At 43.5% G+C, this 12,916-nt stretch overlaps 1 protein-coding gene and 1 long non-coding RNA gene across 2 annotated transcripts; both read left to right on the top strand.

Moving 5' to 3' along the window:
* Nucleotides 1-901: 901 nt before the first annotated feature.
* LOC127769909 (uncharacterized) lies at nucleotides 902-2,337 on the top strand. Its single transcript, XR_008016857.1, has 2 exons — nucleotides 902-1,405; nucleotides 1,763-2,337. It is a non-coding gene; the product is annotated as an uncharacterized LOC127769909 (long non-coding RNA).
* A 4,223-nt stretch (nucleotides 2,338-6,560) lies between these two features.
* Nucleotides 6,561-11,911, top strand: LOC127769389 (G-type lectin S-receptor-like serine/threonine-protein kinase LECRK1). The gene is given in 2 exon segments (XM_052294948.1): nucleotides 6,561-8,469; nucleotides 8,472-11,911. Coding segments are annotated over 2 exon segments (2,439 nt in total). The 5' UTR covers nucleotides 6,561-7,811; the 3' UTR covers nucleotides 10,253-11,911.
* The last annotated feature ends 1,005 nt before the right edge of the window (nucleotides 11,912-12,916 follow it).

Raw genomic sequence — 12,916 nt, 5'->3', positions numbered from 1 at the left:
ATGCTAAATGTGACCTTAGCCTAATTACACGGTCCTAGTGAGCAGTGAAGGGCGGATGGGCTGTTAACTACCTAGCTGGGCCTCAGCCCGCTCAGGCGGCGCAACTGACGCCGGTGGTCGGACTCGTCAAGTCGCCGACGGCAGGCACGGTGTCTCGGAGAGGGAGAGGGAGAGAGAGACCAACCCTAGCGAGCAGCCGTAGCCTGTAGCATGGTATCGCCGGCAGCACACTACGGTCTGTCGTCTGGTCGCTGTCGCCGCCCACAGCCGCTGCCGTGTTGGGTTGCCACCGACGCCACCGCCCGTCTGCCCTGACCTCCTGGACCTCATCCCTCCCCATGCTCAGGCCTCCCCCTCACTCGAGGGCAGGGGACGACTGGTCTTGTCGCCGCCACTCAACTCGGGCGGGACATGCCTGGTCATGATGATGCGGTAGAGGTCGGGGCGCGCGTTTGCTGCCGCGGTTGCGGTCGAGAGGCCAGGGAATGGAGGGGCCGGTGGAGGGGCTGCACGTTTGCTAGAGCCACCTACAGCCATGTAGAAGGGCGGCGCTCCACGGCGGTTCAGCCGGTGGTGGACTATACAGCGGCGTCGCCGATGAGTGCTCCGGCAAAGGTGATGGTGATATGGCGTAACGAGTGTGGTTCGTCCATCCGTGCTAAGGACAGTACAACATCACCACATCTGGTACCTCCCGCGGCAGCCAATCGGGCTACAACCGCACCCTTGCCGTCCATCCATGACTGGGGCGTAGCCAAGGGGTAGTCCCGGTGGGCTCGGGACTACCCCGGAATTTGGCCCAGCGACCCCCTACCCCTCAAAATATTTTAGGCCTAAATAGTCTGTTTGGCCCAAACAGCCCAAAAGCAACTAGGGTTGGAGGGAGTCCATCAGTCCAGCAGCAGGCGCCGCACTCCCTCCGCTCTTTCGACCGAAGCCGCTCCACGCCGCCACCGTCCAAGGCTCCAGGAGTCCGTGACGCAGGCGCTGCGCCATCCCCACCGTCCCCGCCGTCAGCCATCCGCCGTCCACGCCGGTGCCGCGCGCATCCGTGGCTCCGTGCCGGTCTGCCGCAGGCGCGCTGAGCCGCCGACACTCACGGCCGCCGTCCGCATCCCGCGTCCGTCGTCCGCGCCGGTGCCGCACCGAGCCGGGGGCCACGACGGATGGAGCGACTCGCCGACTCCTATCCTCCAGTCCTCTTCTTGTCGCCGCCTCGCCGGACGCCGGACGTAGGCCACCCAACCAGTTGCCGGCTTGGCGGTTTGCCGCAGCCGTAGGCGTGCAGCGGCGCAACGGCGCTGCCCGCCTTCTCATCTCCTGTTTTCCCATCTCCATTCCCATCCGGCCTCCTGCTCAACTGCTCCACGTCTCCACCGATCCGGCGCTCCACCCTTCAGCCCAGGTAACGAACATTGAACAGATCAACAGATTAACTGCCTAGTGCCTAAATCGATTTGTGATTAGAGATTAGTGAATATGTGAATAACTGAATATGCAATATACTGTGAAAGACATCTTCTCCTAAGTTATTGAATAGTGAGGAAGACATAATAAAAACTTTCATGGCTAAGGGCAAGCCTAGAGTGTGGTAGTGGCATTGTAATTTTCCAAATTCTAGTTATGTGTAAGATCTATGTTTAACTCTTGTCATATTTGTACATTTTGACGTTATTTGTGTCACATTTTCATTAAATTTGACTTGTATATAGGCTTTATGGTGTAAGAAAATTTTAGCATGTGATGTGAACGTATGAACCAGGACTACCCAAGGAAAAATTCCTGGCTACGCCACTGGTCCATGGGACTTGAAGTGGCGCGGTGACTCCACCAGAATGCATTCTAGTGCGTTGCAGGTGTCGAGCATCACTGTCGTGAGGGTGCTGGAGACAATGCTACCAGCTCTGGTGGTTGTGCGGGCAGCGACGCCGCCGTTGTGGCGTCGTCCTCCACATCTGGCAAAGCCAGAGGGAGGATACCGTGGGCCATGGCCGGCAAAGCCAGCACCACAGCCCCTGCAACATCGAGGATGGCGCAAAGGAGCCCGGAGAAGCTTGTCGAGCTGCTGCATGAGGCGACGTAGATAGCGAGCACGAAGGTTGCAAGGAAGAGAAGATCCGACGTCAAGAGGAATGAGAAAACGTTGAGCCATCTTATCCTTAGAGTTACCTGTGAGTTCTTCACCTTTCTTGCTCAGCTGGTTAGAGCTGCGTGCTAATGACGTGTTAGAAATGTAGATAGTGAATAGTGAAATAGTTGTCATTTCTCATTGATCTCAAGGTCCATTTAGTGTAATACATCAATTCTCATTCTAAATATAGCAATAAGGTTGATTCATTTCCTGTCAATAATGTGGTTTGATTGCTTTAAACATGGTTGTTAAAAAGGATTCAAAACCATGATGGTTGCATTGACAAGGTCAAATAATGGCCTTTTGTAACAACCTTAATAAACTCATGCCTAAGTAGTACCCCTGTACACGTAATCTTTTTATAGAATACCCAAAGGGGTTAGAGAGAAAATTGACTTTGTGAGGAGAAGGTTTCTTTGGCAAGAAGATCAGGATTTAGAAAGTACCACTTGTCCACTTAGTTCAATGGCGTGTGGTTTGCTCTCCTAAGGAATAAGGTGGGTTGGGTATCATAGATCTGGAGACTATGAATAAAGCCCCGTTAGGCAAGTGGCTTTGGAATCTTTTAAAAACTGAGGGTCTGTGGCAACAATTACTTAGAGACAAATATTTATCAAGAAAAATCCTAACAGCCCAGAAAACTAAAACAGGGGCATCACATTTCTGGCATGGGCTCATGGAGATCAAAGACACTTTCTTTAGCCATTGCTTGGAAAAAAACAGGAAATGGGGCCAACATCCTGTTTTGGGAAGACAACTGGATTTGGGGGGGGGGGGGGGGGGGGGGGGGTGACCTCTAGCACAACAATTCCCTCACTTATACAGAAACACACACACAGTTCATGACTCTGGCCTAGGTAAAATAAAAGGGATGGGGGAACATGATTTTTAGAAGAAATCTGACAAATAACAAGCTTTTGGAATGGAATAGCACCAAAAAATATTGTGACAAACTAAAACTGAGTGAGGATAGGGATGAACTAATTTGGGGTCCGACAAAAAATGGAGTTTTTAGTGTCAAATCTTTCTACACTGCAATGAAAATGCAAGAGACATCCTCAATGGTTGGGGGGATGGGGGGGGGGGGGGAGCAGATCCTCTGACTTAACTGCACATGCAGTTGAGTCACTGACATGTGAGTCCCACTTTGCTATGGCCCACATGTCAGTGACTTAACTGCACGGCGGTTAAGTCAGAGGATCCCTTTCTCGGGGAGGGGGGGATGCATAAAAAAAATTCGGAATATCAAAGTACCTCTTAAAATTAGGATCTTTTTTGGTTACTACTGAGAAACAGCGTGTTAACTAAAGATAATTTAAAGAAAAGATGCTAGAAAAAGGGACTGAAACTTTCCAGTTCTGTGATAAAAAAGAGACAATACAACATCTGTTTTTTTAATGCCCCATGACTTTACTTGGAATGTGGTGGCTTGTGCTTTCGATTTGAAACCTGTGAGAAATATTCAACGTACTTTTGGTATATGGACAACACTGTGACAAAGATACAAAACAACTCCGTCCTGTTAGTGGGGGTAGTTGCTGTGATGTGGTCGATTTGGAAAGCAAGGAATAAGGCGTGCTTTGAACAAACTAGAAGAACAGGTAGGTTAAAAGAACAGGTGAAAATTAGAAAAGTCAAATAAGTATATAGAAACAAAATCTAAGAAAGCAGGCAAACATGAAAATTATCGTCAGAGGTAAGCACACAAAGTGCTGTCTGGACTACATACGCAGAGACATTGCATGACATTTCCATGTTCATTGACCCCAGTGCTAACCGAACTAAACAAGCTGAAATAGGAAGCCTGGGTTTTCTTTGGTAGCTAGTATGTACATACAAACTGCACTTATGCTGGATCATATTTACAGTAGAATAGTGACCATGCTGCCTGCAAAACAAACATATATAAATTGTTATAAGTATTCAGTAGCACTATAGCTGTAAAAATGGACCGTTTTTTCTTTAAAAAAAACTATATATAAAGCACCCACTATACCAACAGAGGGATGCAGTGAATTACTTTTCTTTCTTGGTTACAGCCTTGGGCTTCTGAGTGTAACCCGAAGTGGCATGGGTGCTGAATAAAGCAAATAACATACTTCTAATTAACTATAGTCATTTAAAAATAGAAGTTCTCAACCAGATACGTTCAAAGAGTAAAGTGTAATGACACTATATTTTTCTTTCTTTCCTCCATTAGGAACAACAGCTTCTACGGAACGCAAGAGTTAATGTGCTATAAATATTGCTCACAATATCCAGGGACCCAATATCCATGTGGCTGCTGGAGTGCTAAATAAATAACTGAGATAATAGGCACTATTAGCATGACAACTAAATTGTAATAGAAATTGATTGGGATGCGAATTTAATACTAATATTTACTGGAACTGACCACAATTAATAGATTTTGAGTGTCAAACTATAGTTCAAGTAATATGAACTGAAATTATAACTATTGTTCGAAACACACATACAAATGGAAAAAAAAAGTGATAATACTAATATGTACTTTTACCTCATACATAAACAGAGCTAGGAAAGCATTGCATCAATGCAAAATAAAATAAATCAGGAAATGCAACCACCAGAACATTTGTAGCTAGATCAATATAGACTTGTCCTATGATAGCGAGGGCATGATAAAAACCAACACAGCTGAGATGGGCTTAATTTTGCAACTGAGTTGGTAGACTATAAATCAAATTTTGTAGAAAAAAAGGTGACATGTACAAGCCAAAAGCATTGTTTTGTTCAATGAATTTTGTTGCAACATTACCTCAGTTTCCCATGGATTAATATTCTTCAGCTCAGTTACTGTTTTTTTTCCACTCGAGCCGGACACTATGATGCGCCAAAAGATTCAGCTATATGGTGAAGAGGAATGGAAGGGAATGGTGGGTCCAGTTAAGAATCTCACGTATATATAGATAGGCATGATAGTAAGGTAGTAAAAGATTTACTATGTGTAGGGGTGGGGGTTGATTACATTAGAGTAAACAATTTACTCGAATAAGGGTGGGTAGCAAAGACGCGTGATCGGAGTAAATCGTTTACTCCGATAACGGTGGGAGCGGAATGACGGGACGTGGACTGATGCATACTTAGTGCTTGGAATACTAGGAGCGCAAAACTGCACTCATAGTAGTATCTCAATAAACTTTAAATATACGTCTATCCAGATTTATTATACTAGTATGTGTTACATACGGGAATGACTTCGGCTCGGGCGCCCGATGGGGGGTTAAAATCGGGCGCTGACATCAGCGCCACGTGTACGTGCAAAGCCACTTTAAATTGATTTTTCTCTTAAATTACTTATCCAAATCATGATCCGATTACACCATTAAATTTATTGCAATTAAATCTTCAAAACAAGACCATACATGGATATATGCCGATAAAAAAAATTAGCTTATTATTGAATTATTTTTAAATGTTGCACGATGTTCCACTAGGTATATCGGAATTGTTTCACTACGTAGATCAAAAATGTTTCACCCGTTTAAATCGGGTGTTGTTTCACCTTATATAAAAACAATGTTTCAGTTCACTGCAACATTAGATCTATACAAGTACATTAGGTGAAACATTTTTGGTGGAACAAAAAATAAAACGAATTTCCTTAATAGAGGATTTCCAAAATATGTGGGTGATTTGTTGCAATAGAGTATTTCAGTTCACTGTAACATTAGGTATATACATAGTGAAACATTGTGAGTGCACTAGATGAAATATTTTTGGTGGAACAAAAAATAATGGATTTGCTAAAATGATGTTGCCATATTTTATGGCTGATTACAGTTGTTGAATTTGTGACCGTCAGATGTTGTTCAGTCCACTCAGGTCCTTAGCATCTCTCGGCTGTCATTACACAATTAATTAAAACTTAACATGCTTCATTAGTTTAAGCTTTTGATGGTTCTACTCATATGTATCTATATAGTATATAAATATATGTAATCTACAATGTAAAATATAGACGTTGTCTTGCACTTACATGGTAATTACATTAAACTTACATATGTAATATAGAGACTTACATATGTAATTTTGAAACTTACATTATAAATACACTAAAATTACATATGTAATTTAGAAACTTACAATGTAGATACATAGTGACTATTTTTTGGTGAAAAATATGGTGCCATAAATATAGTTACTCTCAAAAATAAACCAAATTTCCTTAATAGAGTGTTTCCAAAATATATGGGTAATTTGTTGCAATGGAGTATATGATGGAGATAAATGGCAGGTGAGGGCAGAGACGTGGTGGGGCATAGGGGCAGGCAGCGCCCGATATTTCTCCCTCCTCCGAGCGACCGATCCGGGATATTCCCGTTAAATACACCCAAAATCTCTTATATCATGGGACGGAGGGAGTATAGAAGAAGATGTGGTAAACTGGTAATTAGTGAGCTAGAGAGCGAAGGGCGAATGAGCTGTTAACTGCCTAGCTAATCCTCAACCCGCTCACTCGCTCGGGCAGCCCAACGCCGATGGTCAGACTCGTCAAGTCGGCAGCAAGCGGCAGGCACGGCGTCTCGGAGAGGGAGAGGGAGAGCGAGAGACCAACCCTAGCCGAGCGGCCGTAGCCTGTAGCATGCATGGCATCGCCGGCGGCGCGCGCCGATCCGCCGGAACGGAGCCGCCGGCCGCGGCGACGGCAAGGGGAGGGAGGCCACGGGCGAGGGGCTTCAACTCGCAGCGGCAGCAAGCCGGCAACTGCCAACTGTTCTGCAAAGAGTACTGGTTCAGTGGTGATTCCTGATTCCCTCCTGTTAATTTACTCCGTGAATTGGATGCCAACAGTGGAGTCGTTAGGTCGAGAATGCATACGATTTGTTTGATGAATTGCTTGTAGAGCCCAATAGTTTGACACTTCGATTCGTTACTGTTTTCAGTTCAGTTCAGTAAACTGTGATTCAGTTCAAGTTCGTTATATGATAGAAATATCCCAGGACTAGTGAGTCCAAATACCGCTACTTATTGTTCATCATGTAGAATTGAAGTGACCTAGGGAACTTCCGAACTTATAAAATCGGACCAAAATATTACTCTTTACACTGTATTTGACATAATCTATGCAAAAGCATGCCTGAAACTTATCGCATACTAAGCTGTTTTAGTACAAACATTTGTTACTCAGACCTGATACTGATAGTCATTATGCAATTGGCAAAAGATTCAGAGACACATGTCACACATTTTTTCTGCTTCATTTTTTTTAGAGGAGTTCAATGTATGCAAACATTTCTTCTGCCCTGAAGTGTAGGGTAGAAAAACATTTTCTCGGCAATCTATAGCTAGTTAACACCTGTCAAGCCTGTCTACTTCAGCAAGAATGTCGACGACAGCAAATCCTCCCCGTGGTGCTAAATGGCCACAGTTGACTAGCTTGATGCCTTGGTCTATTTGGTCTCACTAGCTGTTACCTGTGGTTTTTGTCTGGACAAGAATTTCTACGGATTTACTGCTATCGTGACATGAATTCCCTATTGCTTCTTTTTGCGTGGCAAATTCCAGTAAGTGCTTGATTAGTCAACTATATGTAGAATTCCATGGTGACGAAGACCTTTCCATGACAAGTGTTAGGATAGCTCTATAACTGCCCAAGTTTGGCAGCTCACCAGCTGTGTTATCAGGGGTAGGAAGCAAGAGCCTGAAGCAAAGAACAATGGTTGCTCTGCTACTCTTTCCCATGCTGTTGCAGCTACTGTCCCCAACTTGTGCACAAACTCAGAAGAACATCACATTGGGCTCCACTTTGGCACCCCAGGGTCCTGCCTCTTCATGGCTATCACCCTCTGGCGACTTCGCATTTGGCTTCCGACCTGTAGAGGGCAACTCCTCCTTCTACCTCATCGCCGTCTGGTTCAACAAGATTAGCGATAAGACAGTTGTCTGGTATGCCAAAAATACTGACCAAGATCCATCGATAGTAGAAGTGCCATCTGATTCTTTTCTCCAACTCACTAATGATGGTGCACTCTCACTGAAAGACCGGTCTGGTCAGGAGGGCTGGAATCCCCAGGTTACCGGTGTGGCATATGCTAGCATGCGCGACACCGGCAATTTTGTGCTCCTTGTTGCAGACGGCACGACAAAGTGGCAGACCTTTGACATGCCGTCAGACACCATCTTGCCTACTCAGGTGATACCTTGCAACAAGACTCGCAACAAGTCACTCCGTGCCCGACTCGACATCGATGACTACTCCAGTGGTTGGTTTCTCCTTGATGTGCAAACTGATGGAAACCTTGCCCTGTATCTTGTTGCTGTTCCCTCTGGATCCAAATACCAGCAATATTGGTCCACTAACACGACTGGAAATGGCTCAAGTTGGTATTCAGTGAGACTGGGAAGGTATACTTTGCACTGACAGATGGTACACAGATCAACATCTCATCAGGTGCAGGAATTGGATCAATGGCAGATTACTTGCATCGCGCCACACTGGACCCTGACGGTGTTTTCCGGCAATACGTGTACCCGAAGAAAGCGAATGCAGGCATCCTAGGTGGTGAGACATGGACAGCAGTGAGCATGCAGCCCCAGAATATCTGCCATGCCATAGTTTCAGATGTTGGCAGTGGCGTCTGTGGGTTCAACAGTTACTGCACCTTTGATGGCACCAGGAATCGGATAGCAAGCTGCCAATGCCCACCATGGTACAAGTTCTTCGATGAGCAAAAGAAGTACAAAGGGTGTAAGCAAGACTTTCAACCGCATAGCTGCGACTTGGATGAGGCAACGGCACTTGCTCAGTTTGAGCTGAGACCAATTTATGGTGTGGATTGGCCACTGTCTGACTATGAGAAATATGAGCCCATAGGACAAGACGATTGTGGAAGGCTGTGTGTGATCGACTGCTTCTGCGCCATGGCGGTGTACAATCAGAGCACCAGCACTTGCTGGAAGAAGAAGCTCCCTTTGTCAAATGGGAATATGGCTGACTATGTCCAGAGGACCGTTCTTCTCAAGGTGCCAAGTAGCAATAGTTCGCAATCCATGATCAGTACAAGCTCCAACAAATGGAAGAGGAACAGGAAGCACTGGGTCCTAGGGAGTTCTTTGATTCTTGGAACCTCCATATTGGTGAACTTTGCACTCATCTCCATTTTCCTTTTTGGTACTTACTGTAGAATAGCCACAAAAAAGAATATCCCATTGTCACAAGCATCAAGTAAATCCCAACTACCCTTGAAGACCTTCACTTACAAAGAGCTGCAGAAGGCAACGGCTGGCTTCCATGAGATTCTAGGTGCCGGTGCCTCTGGTGTTGTGTACAAGGGCCAGTTGGAGGATGAACTCAAGACCAACATTGCAGTGAAAAAGATTGACAAGCTCCAACCAGAAACCGAGAAGGAGTTCATGGTAGAAGTCGAGACCATTGGGCAGACATTCCACAAGAATTTGGTTAGATTGCTTGGTTTCTGTAATGAAGGAGCCGAAAGACTGCTAGTTTATGAGTTCATGACCAATGGCCCTCTCAACCGTCTTTTGTTCGACAATAGTCGCCCACATTGGAACACCCGAGTTCATATCGCGCTTGGGGTGGCAAGAGGTTTGCTCTACTTACATGACGAATGTAGCAAGCAAATCATCCATTGTGACATAAAGCCGCAGAATATCCTTCTTGATGACAACCTTGTGGCCAAGATTTCAGACTTTGGCCTAGCAAAGCTTCTTTTGACAAACCAAACAAGGACAAACACCGGTATACGGGATACTCGAGGTTATGTTGCACCTGAGTGATTCAAGAACATTGGGATCTCTACCAAGGTTGATGTTTATAGCTTCGGAGTGATACTACTAGAGCTTGTTTGCTGTAGGAGGAATGTTGAGCTAGAGGTTGTCGATGAGGAACAGACGATAGTGACTTATTGGGCCAATGACTGCTACCGGTCTGGGAGGATTGATTTGCTGGTAGAGGGCGACGATGAGGCGATCTACAATATTACGAAGGTGGAAAGATTTGTGACAGTGGCATTGTGGTGCCTTCAGGAGGACCCAAGCATGCGACCTAACATGCTAAAGGTGATACAAATGCTTGATGGTGCAGTTGCAATCCCCAGTCCTCCTGATCCCTGTTCCTTCATCAGCTCACTTCCATAGTATCTCTTGCATGGTCAAATAAGTTTTCATATGCGTCAAAACAATTAGCATTTGGTGAATTTAGCTTTAGCTATATTCAGAAGGAAAATAGTTATTAATTTGGCATTGTACTGTAGCAACTTTTAGATCTCCCATGTGTAGCTATAATTGAGTGGGATACACAACTGGTCCATCTCTTTGAGCGTGATATTTATGTATATCTGTTATGTAATAAAAAAAGGAATTATAGCTATGTACATTCAACTAATATTTCCTAGTAGAATTATAGCTTCTAAAATAATTCATCGAATAATACAATGAATATCTTTTAATCCATATTTTGGAAATGAGAAGAGAAAATAGAAGATGACAAACGTAGTAGGAGACTTCTTTTTTGTGTGTTTGGAATGTAATAAACGTGTTACTGAGACAGTAGTTATAGTGTATGAGGGTTGTTCTGGATCGATGGCAAAACATATCCTAACAATGTTTTGATAGATTGCAAAGTAAATATGATAAGTTCAGTTTGAACCGAGCGGTTGCCATCGGAAACCAGTTGAACAAAATTTTTCTAAACTTCTTTTTACTCTTTTTTCAACTTGACTTGTTTGTTCAAGCGCTTCTAAATGTGGATAAGACACTTTTTGAAGAACTACGAAGATTGCACTCTAATGACTCGGCAACAACCCGATGATGTGAAAGGAAAAGGACCAATGTTTGTTGAGACATACATACAACAACAGCTGAACGAAAAGCAAGTGTCCAAGTGGCAAACTCCACCAGAAGGTGTAGCCAAGTTGAATGTTGATGCATGTTTCAAACAGGACATAGGTGAAGCAGGCGCCGGGATAATAACCAGGGATTGTCGAGGGCTCGTGCTACTGGCTTCCTGTAAGAAACTACCACGGTGCAGCTCAGCAATGCAAGCTGAAGCCTTGGCGTGTCTGGAAGGTATCCGGCTTGCTACTGAATGGGTGAATATGCCACTTATCTTAGAATCAGATAATGCAAGTGTTGTCGCTGAGTTAAACGCGACCAATGTCTCAAGAGCAGATTGGAGTGGCATAATTTCAGATGTTAAAGCGGCAATATTATGTTTAGCTCAGGTGCAAGTGCACAGGATAAAGAGAGATTCTAATAAAATAGCTCATGCTTTAGTCCAACTGGTAATGGGATCAGGAACTAATGCGGTCTGGAGATTGTGTTCCCCTGCAGAAATTCTTGATCTCTTGAACCAGGAATATAACCCTCTGTTTTCTCATTAATGAAATCTCTCTTTACTTTCAAAAAAAAATAAATGTGGATACGACTCAACAAGGCCAATAACCACAATAACCAAATACTCACTCTGTCCCATAATATAAGGGATATTAGAGGAATATGACAAGTCCAGATTCGTAATATTATGATGTGTCATATCCCTCCAAAATCCCTTATATTATGAGATGGAGATAGTAGTTATCTTCCGCATTTTGGAACCCTTCCAGGCACATGTTCCACTGTGCCAGGTGGCGAGTCCACCATGTAATTTGAGATCAGGATTCCAATGGACCTCAGGAATGTGCGTCTGATCGTAAGTTCACGGACAGATTTTTTTTTTAACAAAATGGGATAAACCCAGCCTCAACATCCAACGGGACGTAAGCCAAGTTCACTAACAGATGTAATCAAGTTCTTAAACAACTATCCAGAAGAAGCCAGGGCATTTTCCACAGATAACTAACACTATGCTTTACTTCCATTCTCTGCAACCTGAGAACCTGACTCTCCCAAGGCTGCTGGTACACATGCCAAAAGAAGCTTTGCCAAAAGAATTTTGCACTGCACAAAAACTTAAGATGTGCACTGCACTAAAATTGTGCAGTGCAAAATTGAGAAAAAATATAAAGTAGAGGTATATGTACTTTGAGTCAACAAATGTGAATTTTTTTAAAACTAATAATAAATTATATTAAAATATGAGTAGTTTACACAAATATAGTGTTTCTTGAAATAATTTTCCCCAAAATATGAGGTTACTTAAAATAAAACACAATAATTGGGGTTTTATGTTACGGACGAGTCAATATCTATGAGTTTATGAAATTTATTTTATAAGAGCAAATCATGGTGTAGGTTGAAGAACAAGTATTTCAAGAGAACTTTTAACTCTAGATAGTTCTAAATCACGGTGTGCTTCTAGTTCTTAAGATAAACTACACATGTTTTTCTCCTGATTAATAACACTAATTAAACAATCCCACTTGGCATTGTTTTCCCCTAAAAAGCCACATCTCATTTTGAATTATAGGATTTGGTTTTAAAATTATTTTTTTTGGAGGGGGGGGGGGGGTTATTTGCCACTTTTATTTTTCATGGTTGCAAAGATGACGACTAAATAACTTGACTAAAATTAATCTTAAAATCACATTTCAAAATGTTTGCTTTTAGAAAAAAAGTGATGCCATCTATTTGTGATTATGATATCCTCATTTAGTTGAATTGTTTTGAGATTTATAGGTATTTGGGTAGGATCTTTTTTCCAAATCAAGCTGCAGTTGAATATGAAGTCCTCCTAGCTCAATATAATGCTGAACGCAATACATATGCCCAGATAAATTCTCGAACCAAATCATTTGGCCCAATTTCTTCACTATTACTCAAAAGCCATCTAACTTTACACCTATTGCAACTGGAATCCTCCAC

This window comes from Oryza glaberrima, chromosome 4 (genome assembly GCF_000147395.1).
Source record: "Oryza glaberrima chromosome 4, OglaRS2, whole genome shotgun sequence".
In the NCBI taxonomy this organism is placed as follows: domain Eukaryota; kingdom Viridiplantae; phylum Streptophyta; class Magnoliopsida; order Poales; family Poaceae; genus Oryza; species Oryza glaberrima.
Note: the sequence above shows the minus strand (reverse complement) of the source record. Positions and strands in the feature narration are given on the sequence as shown.